This window comes from Lonchura striata, chromosome 4 (genome assembly GCF_050655825.1).
Source record: "Lonchura striata isolate lonStrDom1 chromosome 4, ASM5065582v1, whole genome shotgun sequence".
Lineage (NCBI taxonomy): Eukaryota > Metazoa > Chordata > Aves > Passeriformes > Estrildidae > Lonchura > Lonchura striata.
The window spans coordinates 51,216,407-51,237,500 of NC_140706.1; the positions used below are offsets into that span (position 1 = coordinate 51,216,407).

At 42.3% G+C, this 21,094-nt stretch overlaps 1 protein-coding gene across 2 annotated transcripts in view; it reads left to right on the top strand.

The window, feature by feature from the left end:
- Positions 1-317: 317 nt before the first annotated feature.
- Positions 318-21,094, top strand: part of UNC5C (unc-5 netrin receptor C) — a 249,630-nt gene continuing 228,853 nt past the window's right edge. Inside the window, exon 1 of one of the 2 annotated variants that reach the window (XM_021550331.3) lies at positions 318-741. In XM_021550331.3, coding sequence (XP_021406006.1) covers positions 618-741 — 124 coding nt within the window. In that variant the 5' untranslated portion in view covers positions 318-617. The remainder of the gene's footprint in view (positions 742-21,094) is intronic. The other variant, XM_021550332.3, reaches the window with a different exon arrangement.

Genomic DNA, 21,094 nt, shown 5'->3' on the forward strand with positions numbered 1-21,094 from the left:
GGCGCACGGGGACAGTCTGGGAATGCGAGAGCCGCGGGTGTGGTGGGGTCCGGCCGGCGCAGCCCTGGCTCCGGCGCCTGCTGCCGGCTGCCGTGCCCAGGTGCGCCGGGGCGGGGATGCGAGCGTGTGCGGAGCGTGTGCGCACCAACATCTGCGTGCGCCCGTGCCCGCGGCTGTGCGCGCAGGGGGCGCGGGCGGAGGAGGCGAAAGGGGGCCGGTTCTGCGGCGGGTGGCTCCCAGCCTCCCCCGCCCCCTTCCCTCTGGGTCCGCTCCTCGCTCCTGCTCGCATTCTATCGCAGGCGGCCGGCGCAGCCCCCTCTCCCCAGCCCCAGCCCCGGCCCCGGCTCCGGCCCCCGCCCACCCCCGGGGTGGAGGCAGCCGCGCCGAGCCGCCCGCGGGAAGAAAGCAGCGCTCCGCCGGCTCCGCGCCCCTCCGCGGGGCCATGCAGCGCCTGTGCCCGCCCGGTCCGAGCGCAGCCCCTCGCCCCGCCGCCCTCCGCGCAGCCTGAGCGCCTGGCGGGGGCTCCGCGCCGCTCCGCGCCCGGAGGTGGGACGGGGCCGGCACCGGCGGCACAGGAAAGCTCCGCGGCTCCGCGACACTGCCCCGCTGCCCCGGCCATGGGGAAGGGGCTGGAGGGGACAGCAGCCCGCTGCGGGCTGGGACTGGGATACCTGCTGCAGACGGTGGTGCTCCCCGCCCTGGCCGTCCTGGGGGCCAGCCGCCCCGGCTCCGCGGCGCAAGGTAAGGCGATGGATGGATGGATAGAGAGGGATTGGGGCATCCTCCGCGTGCGGGTTGGAAATGCGAATTTATGCCGCGATTATCTTTTCTACTGTGTTTGTGTGTGCAAACAGTGTAGTCGCCCGCATGCACGACCCTCGCGGGGGTCTGGAGGGTCCGGTCGTACCTGCTGGGTCTATAGGTAGAGCCTGGCCGGGACAAGCGTCTGCGTGCACTCCGTCCTCAAATGAGGCACGGGGAGCGGAGGGGAAGTTCGGGCTGAAGGAGCCCCTCTCCCCGGGGCGGGAGAGCCCGCCGGTGCGCCCCGGAGGGCCGGCAAGGTGCGTGGGAAAGGCAGGTGCGGGGCTGGTGTCCCTCCACAGCGGCAAAGCCGTACCCTGGAGCTCTACAATCGACGGTCAGTCTTGAACCCCCCAAGGCCCCCCAACGCCCTTCTTCTTCCTGCCTAAAACATGATACACCCGAAGGGAGTTACCCTCTTTCTGTGTTTATGTTTTGAGATTTTGTTTCCTCTCCCTTGTCCGGGATTCTGGAGTACATCTCGATCTGCCTTCCCGGTAGCCCTTGTGTAAATTCCCCTTTCTAAGTGGCAATATATTGCTCCTCATTGCGTGTTTAGGGGTGTTTGAGAACGTCACAAAGAGCCCTGGCTCAGTGTGGCACCCACCTAGCTGACAGCCACAGCAGGAGGCTTTTTCTCTTGTGAGCTGATGCTGGACAAACTTTTCGGTGCTTCTCGTCTTTCTTTCCAGGAGTTAGACCTAATGTGGAAATGTGTTGCTTTTGTGGAACACAGGAGAGAAAAAGAGATCTTGCTGCTGCATGTGGGCAGAGCTGCACATAGCAAAGATGTGCGGGTTGGTTAAAGCAGTTGGAAATCTCAGTTATAAGGTTAACAAGAGAAAGGAATTTTAGATGCTTCTTAGTTTGTTTATTTTCCACATGTATGTAGCTGTGAAGTAATAACATGCACCAGACTTTTGATTTGAAGTTATAATGCAATATTTTTTGAATACTTAATTTTCCCCACATCATGTCAGGGGAGAGGCATTTGTGAAAACTGCACAGATCTGACCCTGTGCTCTCACCCAGCCATTACAAAGTGCACTCCTCTATGGCCTTTTTGACGGGACACCAGTGATGGTTGTCCTGATTCCTGGTGCCCCTGGCAGGCTTTCTGTGGGTTCTCCCAGGCATGGAGCTGGAGGTTTGCTGCTGGTGGGCTGGGTGCACTGATCACCATGTCTGTACGTGTAACAGTGCTAATCCATTTCCTGATGATACTTACTCCATCTCCTCAGAGTCATGTTCCTTTGCTCATTTATTTCACAGGAAGATCAGAACTCTGGCCATGAAAAGGAGGTAGCAGAGAATAAGAGTAAAAAAATCCTTTACCATCGTGGCATGTTTCATCTATGTCTTCCATATTGGTTTCCTTTCACTGGTTGGTTTCATGTTCAAGATAAGACAGGTTTGATATTTTGTATTTAGAGGTTTTTGTAGTACCATATGTGTGTGGACTTACATGTCAGGGGGTATATATCAGTCTGTGTCAATATAGATATATCATGTCAGAGGGTGTTGGAGAAGAAAGCTCCCTTCAGACAGTTGAACCTGGAGTGGAAAGGAGCCTGCTGGCTCTGCTGGCAAGACACAGGAGTTTCACATGACAGATGGCCTGAGCAGGGAAGAGAGGACCCCCTGCATTCGGCTGTTCCAGAGCACTCCTCTCAGTGCCACAGGGCTCATACCTCACACTCCCAGATGGTTCCTCCTTTCTACACTTAGCCTCTGTGACACAACACTGTGTGACAGAAATGCCACGAGGGCAGAGGAGCCAGGGCCCTGTTCCTACACTGCAAAGGGCAGTGGGACCTGCCACAGGACACAGGTGTGCTCACCTACCCAGAGAGGGATGGAGAACTCTCCAGCAACACTCCCCAGTGTATGATAAACTTCCACAACAGAGGGAAAAATCCAGGGAAATTGTTTGGGTTATAGCTCTTTGTCCTGGACTTTTTTTTTCCACTTTTATTTTTATTGCTAGGACGAGGCAGAGAATTTGGGTGCAGACCTGGTTTTGGCATTTTTCCCGAAGGAGAGAGATTTTTCTCATTGGTGCGTGCAGTGGGGATCTTTGTGTGTGTATACACAGTGCTTCAGTGAGGCAATGAATCAACAGTTTAACTATGCCCTCTTCAGGAAGTTTCCTCATCATATAGCGCTGGGCAAAGTTTTCCCTCTATTCTATATATATATGTTTCAAAAACATACATGTTTCATCTCAATTCCCCAGCTATATTTAGCTTTTGAAGCAGGCTGAGAAAGCCATGAGCATTGCTGGGACTTGTGCTTCCATAGCTTCCTTTCCATTTTCTGGTAGGAGATGAATTTATTAACTGAGGGGTTGGCAGACTGACCCCCCCCTCACTCCTTGGCACGTTCATTATCGCTGCATCTCGGCGTCCTCCTGCAAGCTTCTCAGCAGACCTAAATACACTTTTTGTTTTATGAGTATTTCTTATCTTCTTATCTGAAGCTGTCTGCGTATTTTTCCGCTGTTATCAGGGAAGAACAGGAAATGGTTGCAATGGTAGAGACAGCCCTTAATTCTCAAAGCGGTGTGAATGGGGCCAGAGTGATTATCAAGCCAGAATCAACTGTGACCTGGCATTCACTGCATTTACTATACCTCTATGATAAGCTACATCAGAATGAGAATTGAAATGCCCCAAACTGTGCCCCTGCTGGGCATTTTGGTGCCATCTCCGTAACAGCAACTTTTCCTTTGGCTCTTCAGTCAGCAGAGACCGGGTTTCAGCTGCTGTGCTCCCCTACAGCCTCCACACTTCCTGCCTCCCAAACTGTTATCCACTTATCCTGTGGCTCCCACCTTTTTGTTGTGTAGCTGGGATGAAAAGGAGGGTCAGGTTATCTATCCGTAGTCACAGGCATGGTTCAGACAGCTTTTGGGGTTTATAACGATGGTGTAAAGGATGGTAGAAAAGCTAAATGGACTATGTATTAATGAGGTTGTGTTTCATTTATTCCTTTACAATAAAAGAGTGCATTTTTCATGCTTAACCCCTCAAACTAATTAAATCAAAGTGATAATTTAAAAAGAAAACTGTAAAAGAGCCATATGTGCAGATATTTGTCTTGCCCCAGCATAGTCTGTATTAGCAACAGCAGCAGTTTGAAAATGCTTAGTGCAGAAAAAGTGAACTATAACATGTGCATGTACTAACCTTTTGGGGATGCATTTCCTAATTAAATACCTAAACACATCTTGTTGAAAAAAGGCGGGGAAAGGACTTAATTATCTTGATGCATCGGTAGACTGCTTGTACTTGATCATGCAGGTGTAATATTTGTATTAATAAAGCAAGAGCCAAGTAGTATTTTGTTGTGAATGAATACTTTGGAACACTAAGCTGCTTTGAAGTGATACACTGTGGTACATTTCAATGATGCTGACAAGTTTGAGCTGGATGTAGTAGCCTGTACTTGTTCTGAGTAGCATTTTAGTACTGCAGTACTATTTGCTGAAAGCAAAGCAGCCACGGTGTTTCCTTTGGTGACAGAGACGGAGTTTAAGCAGCGTTAAAATTAAGTGGATGAATCTGTACACAGAGGAGAGATTCCTCCCTGGAAACATGGGAGTCAGAATCTGAGCTCATCTTCCTCTGGCTCCAGACTCTAGCAGCTGGTTGTGCAAGAGTTATGGAAAAAATATATAGATCACATACAGGCTCCTCCTGATGGCTCTTCAGCATTACTGTCAGTGTTGTTTATTCCTCTGTACAGTAAGAATGCAAGAGTGCATCTAAACATTTCCACAGTTGTTGTGCATGTTTGCACTTAATCACTTTACATGGATCATCCACCACACAACTTTATTTTTCTTTGGTAGTGGTCATAAACCCCAGTTATTCACTATATTTTGGGACTAGCTTTGTGTATGACATCCAAATTCAGAAACAGGAAACAGCCTTAACCAAATTAAAAAGATTTTCCTAATTTAATTTTCCAAATACAGTACATCTGAAAACAGGAATAAAACTCTGTGCCGAGGCCAGGCAAATCAGTTCCATAGCTGGTCTGTGCAGCAGGAAAAGAGAAAATGTGGGCTATACTTATTAGACATTTCCAGGTAAATATCTTGACTTTTGTGCAAGTAGAAGAGAGGTGTTTCAAGGCCCACCCAGTTCAGCTGAATAGGATACAAAGCAAATCAGTTCCTATGGAAAATAAGAGAAGCCCAGGACAACAACTGACTATTTCTCTACCGTATATGTCTAGAATTTTGTGCATAATAGAGTACAGAGGAGAGTTATACTTCAAAAAGCAAAACTACGTTTATGTCATGCGATCAGCAAAACAAGCCTGTTTTTAGTAACCTGTTTTATAGTGTATGCCTATATTTCTTGATTTCTGGTTCTTTCTGGATTTTACTTCACTGGGCTTTCGAGGAATCTGTTCTGGATACTTTTTCTACAAAAAGGCAAAAAAATTACTTTTGCAGTGCATCAAAAAATATGTTTGAATTGCTGGTGCAAAAGGGAGCTCCTGGGTAAATTTGCATTGCTTGGACTAGTGAACAGTTTGCTGTGATTTAGTCCAAGAGAATTGGGTCCATACGAGTCTCAGACTGTTGGTTTGTCATTGACAACATGTTGCTGGAGGCTATCTTTGAAACTAAAGTATAATCATGGATGCTCTGCCTATGCACTACATTTCACATAACTGTCTATACGTCCCTTTAGGAAAAAAATGGCATTGTCTTTCCTCCCTTTAGGGTGGGGAGAGGGCTGTGCTGGTTTGTGAAGTGCAAATCTCGTTAGCCACCCAGTGGAGGTATTCAAGTCTAGCAGGCAGCGATCTTGGCAGCGGTGCCAGTGAAGCAGTAATTACAGCGTCTGTCATTCGCATTAGCCGGCTCGGCTGCTCATTCGGCTCCCAGGTACAAAACAGCTTCTCAAGTGCGAGTCAGTCAGAGGAGAGGAGCGAGAGACGAGCTGTGGTTTTCCAGTTGGCCATAGCCTCCATCAGCACAGCGTCAGGATAATGCAGTGCACAGTGCCGGCTGCTTCCAAGGACTGAGGGAACAGTGGTGGTTTAAGTGATTTATTGTGTGTGCTCAGTACAGTCCAGTCTCAGGAACAGGCACCCCTGGATCTTTTATCATTACCCAAGAGACAATCTGAAGGAAATGTTATTAAGCCTTCTAGGAGGCAAACTGTATTCCAAGAAACTCTTAATTTGCATCATTTGCAAGCAAGCATTTGAAATTATGCTAAAAAGGGAATGGTGATAAGGAACTTTACACAGAATAGGAACAACAAAATTCCCCTTGATTTTGAGCATATTTCATTCCCCTGTGTTTCAATTAATGGGGTCATCTGTAGGTACTCCAGCCCCAATTCCACTGCTGTGGTGGAGAGATGATTTATTGAGTATTGTTGTTGGGTTAGTGATAGGTTTTGTTAAATATTTTGCAGAAGATCCAGTGTGGCTATTTTATTTAGATTTATCTTTCTGGTGTGAGGGTGTAGCATAAAACTGTGTGCACACTAGCTGGAGGAACTAAATAAAAGCCCCAAACTGTAGCTATGTTCCAGTTGTTTTCCTCAAGGCTGGCTCTGCTTGTTCAAACAACACACACAAGTGAGGTGCAGTGAGTGGGAGCAGTGGGCAGGAGCTGCCAGAGGTTTTCCCAGCTCTCAATAACCTCAGAAATGCTTGTATATAGCGTTCTCCCTAGGTAGTCATCACTAGAACAACTTCCTGTTTGCTTTTCTGACTCCATCCCAAATCACTTGGATGTTAAGCAGGAAATATGGGATTTCCTCCCAAGTCATCAAAGGCCAGGATTTGGGGAGTCCCTTTATAGCCTGGCACATTATCTAAAAGTTTGGACTGGGAAGAACGAGCTTCATGCAAAAACAGTCTCACTTAGAAATACCCTTTTTATCAACATGGAAAATCTAAGGGGAAACAAAGGAAAAAAAAAAGATTCCTTTTTGCTTATTTGCTCAGGGGAGGTTGGAAAAAAGGGAAGAAATCTTAATCAAAACCAGAAAAGACTCAGCTATTTTAGAGACAAAGTCAATAAAGCCCTTAATATTTACCCTACTGTGAAGCTATTTGTATTTATGCTCTCTGAAAATGGGTTAGGTGTTCAGTGAAAATTAAGTTAAAAAGTTGTGAAGCCTTCTGGAAGCAACGTTTTTTATTTCCATTTACATTTTTCCACGTATTTCAACCAGCCTAGTGAAAAATCGCACTGTTAGACTTCATTTACAGTCCTGGTTAGCACTGGTTAAGGCATATATTTACAGTGCTCTCTAGATCTTACTGCTTTGGTTTGGGTGTGGGTTTTTTTTGGTGGGGTTTGTTTTTTGGTGGTTTTTTGTTTGTTTGTTTGTTTTCTTTTTCTCTTTTTTTTTTTTTTTTTTTTTTTTGGTAAATCACACTGACTTTACTGTGATGCAGATTGAGATGGAGACTCAGATTCTCAGTGTTGCCAGACATGCCCTTATTTCTACCAGGGAGTGTCAGGCAATGCTGAATTTAGGTACCTTTGCTGCTCCCTGAATACAAGCAGTGCTGCTCCAGCTTGCACGGCAGCCCAACAGTCCCTTCAAGGCAGGGACACCTCCCCTGTCAGCATGTGATGCTGCAATGCCTCAGCACCTCCTCAAATTCTCATTTTCCTCTCTTGTGAGTCCTACACAGGCAAGACAGGAGAGGCACCCAAAAAGCTGTGCATGCTTGTCTCAGTTGGTGATACCTCCTGTGGGGAGTATCTGCAGTTGTGTCTTTAGCAAAGCTATGTGCTCGTGTTGCTGGACATAATAGGAAGTTCTTATTTGTAACATTGCCTTAGTTATTCAATCTCTGTTTTGCTGGATTTGGAAGCTTGTTGTATTTATCACTGTTTGGTGGAGAGGTCTAGGGGGAATTGCCTAAGTGTGCAGAGCAAATGTGTAAGGGAAAACAAAATATGAACTCAAGCTTTCCGAGTAGCTCTGGTGCTGCAGTCCATTCTTTTTGTTTGAAGAAAAAAGGGATGCTACAGAGGGAATGCTACATTGAGAAGACTCTCAGGTACCTTCTCAATGCCAAATTTCTTGAGTTTCACTGATGGTTTCTTTATATCTGCTGTAATCTAGAAATATGTATAAAAGGATGGTGTGGGTTAGGAATGGTACTCTTCAGTTTAGTATCGTCTACTGGGCCCCTCGAAACCATGTGATCCTCACTCTCTCCCTCCTCTGTTCCCCCCTCCCCTGAGGCAGGATGGTGAATTGGAGGCACAAAATGTAAAGATCATGGGTTGAGCTAAGAACAATTTTCTGGGAAGAGCAGTTAGATAAGAAAATGTACAGCAACAATACTCACGACAGAAGATGAGCGAAAGAGGCGCATGATTCACATGGAAACTCCCTGACCACAGCAATGCCTCATCTCCCTCTGCCACACCACCCAGACTTGGAAGTGAGCCTTTCACCTCATCCCTGGAAAATGAAGTGAGTTGGCACAGTATAATCTCTGGGTCCTAGCCATGCCCCCTCCTGGCTACTGCAAAAATTAACCATGTGCTGGCCAGAACCAGAACACAGGAATAGGCAAAAGTATATCCTGTTGCTCAGGAATGGGGATGCTTCCTAAAAGCTCTGACTTATTGGTGCAGGCAGTTTGGAAGGATTTACTTTGCCCAGTGCCAGCCACAGTGTTATCTCAAATTTGGTAGGAGGAAGAGCAGATCCAGGGCATGGCTGCAGCACTGTTCTAAATGGAATAAAGACCACTGTCCTGGGCTGTTTTGTTTCATTTGGGTTTAATCTGCAATTCAGGACTATATTATTCAACTGTACTTCATTCATCTGAATGAATGACTTATGCTCCAGAGGACCCTGTTGCCTTATGAGTTATAAAAGCTGTGAGGTTTCCTAGGCAATTAAATCTGTATCTTTTTTTTTCTTGTTGCAGGAACATTTTCAACAATAATGCTAAGGAGCTCAGATAGATTTCACTGGCCTGGCAACAGCTGAGTGTTTTCTTGTTAGGTAGATTTTGCCAATCCCTTTTTAGTTATTTTCAAGAAGCAAAGTAGCTTTATTTCTTAGTCTTATATTGAGTGAGAGGTTGAAATGTTAATCTCAGTGGATTAGCGGTGTATCCTTTGAGAAAAAGGAAAGCTTGCGTTCTTCTTGGTCCCCTGAGTGCTGGATGCAATTGTTTAAGAAATCTTGAATTTCATCAGCTAGATACAAGGAAATGTGCAAGTAAGCCTTGAATGATCTTTCAGAAGAATTTGACTTTGTTGCAACGGTCTTGGAAACTTGTTTGAACTGATAGTTGTTCCCCAGGTGTTTCTTTGCTTGATTTTAGTGCATTTCACATGAGACAGTGAAAAGGGATCACCACAGGATTATTAGTAATTCAGAGCTTATTGGAGAGCTACATTCTAGCCATCATTTTGCTAAAATAATGGCTGGAATATGAATTGCTGCACTTTTATGATATGGTGTATCTATTGTTTAAATACATCGCTTGTCTTATGCACTCCCAGCATATGTGTTTATACTGGAAAGTTTACATAGTGAGTGAAATTAATAATACAGTCTCACTGAATGAGGTTAATTACAGTTCAGTCATACTGCAATCAAGAAGTGGGACAGAACAGCAAGAGAACAGACTGATTCTCATGGGCACTGGATATACCTACAATGACTGAAGTCAGGCACTTATCAGGGGTAATTCCAAGTACAGATGTGCACACTGCCTTAGTCTGAATGATTTTCTCTTTCATTAGTTTTACCAGTTGCTCATGGAGTCAGCACAGATGTATCCCTCTTACCTTTCCCTTTTCCCACAGTTTTGTGCCTGTTGGGGTGCTCTGCAGCTCTATACATACAAAAGCTGAGTGTCTGTGACTAACAGCGAGTAGCTGGGGCTAACAGGCAAACAGTGAGATGTCCAGACTGAGATTTCATGTCTGCACTCAGATGAGACTATAGAGAAATCTCTGCTGCATGGTCTTCTATTCATAGGATAAAACTCTCTGGTGCTTTCAACTAGAAAGAGATAAAGTTTTCTCTGTTAAGCTTGGCCACTTAATCTGAAAATGAGGAATCATTTTGGAAACTAGAACTCTGTCTGGTTAAGGAAGGGATCTTTAATTACATGGGGAAGACTGCCATTCTGAAGTGCTCTTCACAGAAAATCTTGCTGAATTGTCTCATGAAATACTTGTATTCCTTGCTCAAAGGTGTTTAGCCCCAAAGCTGCACTATTTTTTAACAAACCATCATCCCCATTACAAATTCTTTTCATGCAGACATTCCACACCTAGCTTGAGGGGCTTCCTTTCTGCTTCCTCACCAGTTTTTGAAGGTGAGGGTAACTTTTTTGGTTTCTTGCTCAAATGAAAATGCATCAACCTTCTTATGCAGCAGATCTCTGCTGGCAAGAATAGGACTGCAGGTTTTCCTTTTCTTCATCATGCAAAATAGCTGTACTGTTGCAAAGAGGAAGTTCCTAATTTCTTACTTCTTAAGTAAGTAGAAAGTTTGTAGCTAGAAAGGTCAATACTGGGACCTGTCAGTTTCACTATCGGTTTCTTTTTGTTATTTTTTAGATGTCTAATGTTTATACCAAAGATAGATTTATTTGGTACAAGGCCAGGTTATGACCACCACCAAATGCAGCTCCATTAATTTCAGAGCCAGCACATGCCAGAAGCTGATCTGCTTCTGTATTAAAAATGTGTTGACACAGTAGACTGAGACTCTAGGATGAACAGACCTTGATCTCATCTTACTTGGTGGCAAGTTTTTTTCTGACACTGTTTCTTTTTTTCTTTTTTCTTTTTTTCTGTTTTTTTTTTGTTGGTTGTTTTTTTTTTTTGTGTGTGTGTGTAGTTTTTTTTTGTTTTGTTTTTTTTTGTTTGTTTGTTTGTTTTTTTTTTTAAACTGAATAATTTGAATCATTTGGAGGCTTTTCATTTCCTTCCATGTAGCAATGTGACTCTTTCTTGTAGAGAGGTTAACATGGTGTCTCACTTGAAACCAAGTTGGCAAGATTCTTTCAGGTAGACCTTTCTTTTTGTTTGGCTTTTTGTTAGGATATTTTAGATAAGAACACTGACAGCCAAATGTCACTAACTAGACAGATATCCATGTAAATATTTATTACACAAAAATGTGTGGCAATTTCCTTCCTTGGTAATCACTTTTGAACTAAAGACCTCTGCCATTTAAAGCATGGGCTTCGAAGTTTTAGGTTAGAAGTGCAGCCTGGTAGCTGGTAAAAAAAGCAGTTGTTATCCTGGTGCAGGCAGTAGCATGAGAAGTGCCATATGCCTTTCATGAGAAATTGAGAAGGCAAAACTGCCCAGCTGCTGACTTTTGTCCTGTGCTTGTCCTGAAGTATTTCTGTATGAATCTTTTCCTTCCTTCCACCTTCCCAAAGTTATATATTAATTCCTTGTAGTAAATATACCTATTAGATAAAACCTTCCGAATCTTAAAAAAAAAAATAAAATGCCTAATTTAATTACTTTATAAACATTTCTATAATTTTGTGGTCTCAAGAATAAAGTTTTAGATTTGCATTTATGAGGAACATTTGCAAAGAAAATGAATTTAAGTGGCAAAACAACTTTGTGTGGATATTAATCTGCTTTGTTTTACTGATCACCTTATTTTACTAGTACTTGGTTTCATTGCCTTTTTTTGTTTAGGAAAATCAATGGAAAACAGTATTGTGATCAAATTTACTTTCTGTCTATTATTTTCACTGGATTGTTTGGATTTACTCACTGCAGCAAGGCAAAGAAAATTTGGTCTTTTGTCTTTGAAGTTTTGTATTCAATGGTACCAATGCAGAACATATTTCATTTGTGGAGACCAGGCTGAGATTAAGCTGGTTTTAAAGATAACAGTAGATTCCTGCATCCTTGCATTTGTTTTGTATTTGGTGACAGTCACTAAATCAGGGGAAGGAATGTTCAAACAACACACTTGAGGAAAAGTGATTTTTATAGAAAGGGCCCATTCCTGCTAATAGCCAGTAACTGCACACAACCCCACTGACATTAAAAGTCCATTAGCTAAGCCAAGTTTAAACACCAGCTGATGCTATGTCAGCTAAATGTATATTGGAATTTTTCATGTAACAGAGCAATAGCACTTCTGTACTTTTCCTAAAACTATGTACATTAAGAAAAGCAAATGTCATCTGATAGTAGTAAGATGAAGAGTTCACATTAAAGTAGGCAGAATTGTAATCAAACTGAAGTCACCATCTGGTTGCATTAATGAAAAACAAAAATGGATACAAGAAAAGCAGGGAGTGTCAGGTTTCTGAATTAAAGCTAGATTAACAAATGTAGTGTACAGGCTTCTGTAATACAGGATAAACACAGAGCTCCTTATCGGCTTGGTTTTTTATCATTAAATATAATATAACCTTGTTTGATAAGTTTATACTGAAGTCTGTAAGAGGCATTCTCATGTGGAACACTGGGTTGCCATGGAAGGAGGTTGTTTCCTGGCTATTTAGGAAATATGTCTCATTACAGCACTGTGAAAACCTTTAAATGTGTCAAGATAGCGTTTCTATCCTGTGGTCGAAATTCTAGTTAACCAGTGGCACAGCAAATAACATTCACCCATCTCTGTGTATCAAAAAAAGGGTTGAAAATTGTGTTGAAAAAACAGTGTGTGTGCTTGGTATTGAGAAGTGTTACAGCTGAGGCACTTACTGTTCATCTTCAGAAGCAACCAGCAGGCTGATGTCCCGGTGCTGTGGTCCTGGCACTCGGAGAAGCACAGTAACACCTTGTTTGGCAGTGGGTCTAGTTCAGAGAAATCGCTTTGAAGTCTGCGTTGGAATAGACCTTGTGCTCTAAAGCCATTGTGGAGAGAGGCAAGGGGAGGCTTAGTTAATGTGGGAGCTGGAGCAGGGGGTAATTAGTCACTCACTGGCAGCTCCCAAGTCTGGAGAAGGACTTCTGTAACCCCTGATGCCTCTGCTGTGCCATTAGCTGTCCATTAGCAAGCCTAGTGCGGGCAGGGACAGGAGCACAGCTGAAATGCCTGACGTGGGCAGACAAGCTCGCTGCAAATATTCTATGGATGTATCTCCCTTGCACTCTCACCATGCTGTGCTGGTAGTGCAAAACTCTCCAGCGTGTCGCAGGGCCAAGACTGATTGTGTGTGTCTTCCTTGCTGGAGGAGCTGACATCAGTAGTGTGCCCAGAGCAGATCGTGTCTTTGCGAGCCACAGAGTTTAAGGAGAGTAATTCAATTGTGTTTTTCCCCCTTCTGGAACATAGCATGTAAACATATTACTGAACTAAAGCCTGGTTTTAATTACAAGCAGCAACTTTTTCATGTTGACAGATTTTCACATGGAAAGCTTTATTGAAAATGAGAGGAGACCTTTTTGCCATCGTTAGTTCTTGCTGCTTAGTGCTTTTATCAAGTACAGTAAAATACAGTTTATAATTAATTCAAAGCTTATATGGACATGTTTAATATAATTACCAAACAAAATCCTGTTTACTGACATATTGCTTGTGAAACCAGCCTGAATAATCTGGTCTCTGGCACACATAAATCAGGCAGTAATAACAGCTGTAAATATTTCATAATATACTTAGAGTGCTTTGATTTTAATAGTGAATCCACTTTTGTGTTTTAAGGATAAAACGTATGTCAAAAATTACTTTTACCATATGTTCCTTCCTAATCTCTTGCACTATTTTGCCTGAAAGTTATTTTTAAAAAATCATTATTGTATTTTATTATTTAAAAAAGTAAATATAGAAACATTCATGAGCTGGGAAAATTATGTAATTAAATTATGCTGGAGCTAACAAGATGACACCATTCACATTGGCATAGGACAATTGCTTCAATACAACTATGAATATTTTTCATTGGAAAAGGCATTGAAGTGCCAATACTCTTTGTCTTTCTCAAAGTTTTACTATTTTTATCTGTCTGGATGTTTGTGTGTTGTACACTAATCCTGAAAGACATGCATAACGCACTAGGAGGCAGCTGGTTATGCTGTTAGTTCAGGTGGCCAAAGGGCTGGGAAACCAAAGGTGACCAGAAACCAGGCTTGTAGTGGACTGCTGGGGGACCTATGACACTGTGTTATACACTGGGCCTCCTCTTTCTGGGGAGGCTTTGAACTGGTATTTAATAAAAGGAAGAAGATATGACTGATTATCTGGCTCCTGCAGAATATTTGGGCTTCCATGAGGCTACTAAATCCTCTTTGAGAGCTCAAACTGTGTGTGTGAATTGTCCAGTTCAGAAAAGTGCCTCGAAGGTTCAGGAAAAGGCTTATAATTATCCCTCAAGTCATTTTACTGTGCACCAAGAGAAGAACTTAAAAAGTAGTTGTGCAAAAGACAACATTTTGCGATTTTTGTTTACTTGGAAATTTTCTTAAACTTCTAAAATAAAATAAGAAATCAAGTAACTAAAGTACTATTTAGAAAGGAAAATTTGAAAATTATCCACTTTGGGAATTACTTTATCCTTGTTCTGCAGTTGGATTCCCCTTCAAAAATTGACATATATTTTCAAATGTTTCGTCTGTTTCACTCTCTGAAAAAAATAATTAGACTCCAAAACTGTGCCAGGCACCTCAGGCACCCTACAAGCTATGAACCTCTCAATCTTAGGATCCCAACACCCAAAATAAAACCACAACTAATAATTGTTATGAGGTAGAAAATGGCATTGGGATATGTGTCAGCAGCTCTTATTTTTTCTCCCTGCCTTCTTGAGGGAATACATAAAGCCTGTTTGTATAAAGGGAGCTCCTCGGCCTTGCTTTTAGATGGTCAGTATTTTAAGATACATCAACATATTTTTTATCTTTCTAAAACCACAGGCTGATATTTGTGATCAGCATTAGGTGTCCCTATCGTCATCCTACAGGCACCTAGGGATTCCTGGATATGATCTGCAAAGGTGTTGCAAAGTATTTAGCAAGTCACTCTCTAGACAGATCAGGGGTTCCTGAATGCAGTACTTTAATTTTGGAAAGCTGAAGTCCCAATTCTTAACTTTCTGTAGTATGAGACTTGCACTGAAGTCTGAGTCGTTGCTTGAGAACACTGTAGTGTGTGAACAGTATTAAATTGCTTTGTTGTGTGTATGCACAGGCCCCATCCAGACATTGTCATTGGGAAGTTACTAAGTATATATAATTAAGTAACCACAAGGAATTTCTGGACTGAAATAGCTGATGTAAGCCTATGTGTTTCCTTTCCACAAATCCAGCTTAAAGCTTCATGCAAGTGTCTTGCTAAGGAAGTGTCTTTCAGCCCATGAAATATCATTTGGAAAGATGCGCTCACCTGCCAGAGTACAGCGCTTTACCTTGCAATAGTCCGACCTTCAAAAGTTAGTTCTGACTGGTGCTGTTTATCAAATGCTGTGTTGTTTCAGATTAGATGATGTGACCTTTAGATTTCAGCTGCTGCCATAATTTAATTGACAGCATGAGCCTTCCTGTAGGAGCCTGTTGTTGCTTAACCCAGCAGGTAGCAAACAGCACACAGCCACTGGCTCGCTCCATCCCTGCACTGTGGGATGGGAGAAGAGAACTGGGAGGGGGGGAAGTAAAATTCATGGTTTGAGATAAAGATGGCTTAATAGGATAGAAAAGGAAGAGAAAATAACAGTAATATTTTTAACAGCAATAAAAGAATTAGAATATACAAAATAAGGGATGCACAGTGCAATTGTTCACCTGCTAAGTGATGTTCAGCCAGTTCCTGTGCAGCAGCCTCTGTCTGGTTTTCCCCCTCACTTTTATACTCATCATATCAGGATATGCTATGGAATGAACCTTTTGGGGTCAGCTGGCCTGGCTGTGTCCCCTCCTAACTTCTTATGCACCCCCAGCCGCCTTGCTGGCAGTGTGGGGTGAGAAGCTGGAAAGTCCTTGACTCAATAAACACTGCTCAGTATAAACACCTGAAACATCACTGTGTTGCCACCATTAGTCTCATCCTAAATCCAAAATGAAGTGCCATACCTGCTACTAGGAAGAAAACTAATTATATCCCACCTGAAACAAAGACAGAGACAAAATTATTAATGAAAATTTGTGCAACACCAGGTTTTCATGTCTCAGGCCAACAGATATGACTTGAGTGTGTGAAGACGAAGTAGTAGGTCTGGAGGTCAGGAAGGCCAAGGATGTTTTCATTAGTGAGGAAATGGAGACCAGCTGCTTTTTTTATGCTTATAAATATATATTGTTATTTAGGTACACAGGTAAATTGTGTGTGCCACTTAGCCCCATCTGTTCCCAATAAATTTCAGCCTACAGGCTCTAGGTCTTGAAACTTTTGATTATGCTCAGAATGGTGAACTAGAAGAGCTGGCCTTCACAAAATATGCTTGCAGCTGAACCTCTCAGTTTGTGTAAACCAGCAGAGTGTCCCGAGTTCAGTGCCTTGGTTCTGCTCCAGCTGAGGGCTGTTAACAGTCAGGGTTTCTGTAAGACTCTTTCCTGGAGGAGAGATTTCTATCTGGTCTGTTTGGATGGAAAAAATTTCCATGACTCTAAGAATGCTTTTAAAAGAACTGGGGAGAAAAGAGAGCAGATGCTGCAAAGTACATCAGAGAGCAGTTCCAATGTTAACAAAGAGATTATTTACCACTAAAATGAGGAGGAAAATGTTTGTATCTTTACGAGATCTTGTCCCACTTATGAGACCCTAAATAAAAGATAGGCATCTAGAAGGGCAATTATTGGTTAAAATCCTGGTTTATGACTACAAATTGTTTGAACCGTTTTATTTAAAAAAAAAAGTCTGGAAATTTTTGTAATTGCCCATTATCCCAGTGATGCAAAGCCCATTCAAAGACTTAGTAATTAAAATGAAAAGGCTGTATGTTCACATTGTTCCAACTCTCTGCAGTTTTTTGTTCTCAGAACAGAACCCTACTTCTGAACAAAACCTGAGGTTAATTTTTCTGTGTACCATCAAGACCATCTTCCTCATTGTGGCAATAAAACTTGATTGTCCTCATTGTCTTCTATCAAAGAAGGCAAAGGAAAATTAAAACAGGAAAAAATGAAATTGCTAGGATTCATGATTTCAAATATTAGTAACAGTGGAAAACATACATTTCTTTGTAGAGTTAAGAGTTTTGAATTCACTGCAGGCTTTATCATTTTCCTGGGTGGTAAGACAAATACTGCACTGTATAAAGAAGTTCAAGCATCCTCTTCCCCCCAGAATACAAGGAATACACGAAACATTCTTTTCTCTTGCATGAAAATTTGGGATGGAAACAAACCTGTGGGATTTGAGGCTGGAGAAAGGCGGGAGCAGAGGAGTATGCATTCACCAGCCACTTCAAAACCATGAGACAGACACAAACACGTGCAGGCAGCCTGTTTAAAGGTCAGGTGTGCTGTGCATGGGTACTTGGGTCAGCGAGGGGACGGTAGTGATAAAGGAGCTGCTGCTCCATTTCATTAGGACACCAGCACACAAAGAGAGCTGGTCTGGCCTAATGACTGTGAGTGGCTCCATAGTCATCCCACACCACTAGCTGTTCACAATAGAGTGGACTGAATGTGGCTCTGACATAAGAGGCTTTGGGCTTCCCTGCTTCAGGAATGACCTCAGGATCCTCAGTTCACTCTGGAAGACTATTCAGGATGAGCTAAGGCAGGCAGGGAGGAAAAACTTGTTAAAAACCAAAAGGAAAGTCACATGAACTTAAGATTTGGTAGTTTTTTAAATTAATGTGTCATCATTTATATGAACTATCTATTATATTGTGGCTAGGAGGTACATTAAGCAACAGAGATACATTAAAGGAAGAAAAATATTTACTGTTGCCACCAGGTTATCTCTTGATGTTGTTGTTTGATTTGGATTGCTTGTTTGTTTGTTTGTTTTTAATGTGAGACTGTTCCTTATCCACCTGATAAAACTTGCAGAAGTGGGAAGGGGGACTTAGAACAATTTTATTAATTTATCCATCTAGCCATTAAAAATATATCAGTGGGTCATTATTATGTTTGAATCTGAGAGGACACTGTAAAACCCAAAGGCAATGTAAAGTGGGATCCCAGAAGCTGTCTTAGTGAGAAATTTGGAGCAAAAATAGATGGAAAGTATCAGTGAAAAGACCATTGATCAGGCCCTTTGTTTTAAGTGCCAGCACTGGTGCCAGGACAGAGCTATGCTGGGATGCTTTAGGAAAATGTCATTTTGGTGTGGTTGCTGGGTATGCTAAGCTGTAAATTACATAAATGAACTGAAAAAGTCAGTTTAAGCATTGTGGACTTTCATGCACAAGGAAACGTGTCAAAGGAAAATTTGAAGCAAGAAAGGGATTAAAGGTACAGTTCTGTATAAATCCTTTCCCTTATAAGCAGTCCTATTAACCTTTCAATTGTGATGACACTTCTAAAAGGATCTGTGCTTCAGTGTGTGAGTAATCCCGCACTTCTAATATTCAGCCTTGCAAGGTTGTGTGTAGCCTAAAATGAGTAGTCCTTACAAAGTTTCCCAATAGAATCAAAAACGGATCCTTAGGAAGGAGTTCAGACCAGAAACATAACTTCTCTGAAGAACTTTTAATCTAAACTCCCTGTTGCAGGAGCTCTTATCAGAGAAGTTTTGACAATGTCTATTGATTAAGATTCTCTTTTCTTGTATCTTAAAGAGTAAATCGAAAGGTCATTTTTATATTGACGTGCAAGGAGTTTTATTGATTCTCTTTTATGAGGCATTAATGAAATCTATAGAAGCCTAACAAGATTGTAGAGTTAACCTTGGCAAGATTGCCTGTTCCTTTTACATGAGCAGAAAAGGGAAAGTAGAATGTTCCATTTTGGTGGTTTAAATTATGTGGGAGTGAGTGGATTTTGTGGAATTAAATACCTCTTAGCACAGAAAAGAGAGCATGATATATCTATGCTAACCCATTCTCTCTGAAATATGCTTAGCAGAAATTTTTTTGGGGGAACACTTTGTTTTCCTGCCCAATGGTACCACATATTTATCCCTATGAAAACATGCAGAGAAGTCAATCACTCACTATGTGTGCCAGAAATGCCTTCCACAGTCACAACGATGGTATGTCAAAAGTCTGTTTCACTTTAAAAGAACAGGCAGGATTTATTCTGGAAATGTACCAAAACGGACCAATCTGTCTCACAAATATGAAGCTAGGATCAATTTTGCAAAGTTAAAATAAACACTAGTCACACTTGACCCAGTGTATTAAGCTAGCAGAGGAAGAAATACAAAGAATTGGGGGTATCTATGGATTTGGCTTGGTAGAACATTGGGTATCTATGGATTTGGCTTGGTAGATTAAAAAGCTAACCTAAAAAGTATAATATATAATATATAATAAGAATTGGGATAATTTTTCAGTGCATTGTTCCACTACTTTCTTAAACATATTTTCTTTTTATGCCACTTAAATTAATGAATGCCTTTTTGGTTCATACCCCTTGAGAAAGGGAGCCTTTGCATAGTGAAAGCTCAGAAGCCTTTGAGTGAATGTTGTGCATTTTTATTTGCAGTAGGAAAAACATACTGGAGAGAGGCAAGTATAATTATCTCTATTTTAGATGGAAACCAGAGGATCTGGAGGCAGGACTGGGGAATGAGCAGACGCAGGAATTCCCCTCTGGTGGGCTCACAGAAAACATGGAAGTAATTTGTGGTATGAAAATGGCTGATGGTGGGGTTTGTTTCCATGGAAAAGCTATGGAGAATGTAGGAACTGGGTGCTGGATTTTTGCACCACAGTCTGATTTGTGTCCAGCTTAAGTGCTGCTGGCCCAGCTCAGCTTTGCCACTTATCCTCACTGGCAGTCAGCAGGATACAGACCAAATTAGGAGTGAGGCTCCTAACGCCCACGTGGAGAATCCCTGTTGTGCTAAGCCACTGGTCCAGCTCTGCCAGTGCCTCTGAGGACCAGTCCTGCCATGTGGTTAACTCCAGCCTGCTTGCCCATATACGTGTGGTTCATTGACTCTAATGGGGCCCCTACATAGCTTTTCTGTTTCTCACTCCCTTCATAAAAGCCTCTTTTTTTCCTCAGCAGATGGACAAGTCTTCCCAGAGCATTTCCAACACTGTTTTAGCTGTAAAGGTGAGGGGATTAATTTGTGCCACTACCCCTGTGCCCCATAGGTGGTGCACTCAGGGCAAAGCTGTGCTGGGTTTCATAGGAAGCAGCTGTGCTGCAATACTGCATGGTTCAAATCTGCACAGCTGGAGGTCCCTCATGGTCTTGGTGCAATTACTCAAGAGAAGTGTCCTCTCTTCACCCCTGTGTCAGGTACCAGTTGTATTTGAAAAGAGCAGAATTGGCTCGAGATGGTGGGTGCTCTGGAGTTGCTGGAGGGTCATTAGATAGGCACATGAAGACTTTGCCTGTGCCCAGAATGTAAGTGGCTTTTCTTCCCAGTTTGAAGCTCTCTGCTTCAGAGCACTACAAAATCAGTCCATAAAGAGACACATCCCAAAATACATAACTGGTCTCTGGCTCAGCTCTTGCACTTTTATTAGGTGCCATGAAACTGAGGGTTGGATGTTGCTGCCTTCTAAGTGCAGGAAACAGGTACAAGGCAGTTCTCCTTTATGTATTTTTTAAAGTAATTTTGTAAGTCATAGGATGTGTTCTATTTTGTGGCTTATGTTGTGAGTAGTGACCATTCAGGCTCTGGTGGTTATGAAATTGTGTCTGCACTGGCGGACAGTGGAGACCTGCAGTACATCAGAGTCTCTTTATTTCCTCCTAGAAAATCCATTAATTGAGTCTCCCTGTCTGGGAGCACCCCTAGAAAAGAGCTGGAATAAACTTCTGAGATATTGTGTAAAAACTGCAGGGTTACCTGAAATGTCTAAAATGCATGCAGGATGTAAGTGAATCCAAGAGGGACAGGCAAATATTCACTTCTGTTTTCATGTGTAAATAGCACAAAGAATAGGGGTTTGGCTATTTTCTTTTTAATGGAACATTTTGGTTAAACTTCTTTGCATTTGCACATGTCAATACATGAATAGATTTATAACTTTGAAAGTTAAAAACATTTTGATGGCTGCTAATATTTTGTTTCTATCCACTTCACATAAGCTGCAGAATTCTTTTTTTTTTTTTTAATTGATCAAAAGGAGATTTAGGGATAAAGGATGCCAAGAAGTATTTGGATCCCAACACTCCAGTAATAATATAAGGAGGAAGCACAATTGTTTGCATTCTCTTCAACTGCATTTCCAGGCAGTACATAATCAGGAAAACAGACTCTACCTCTTTTGTAAAAGA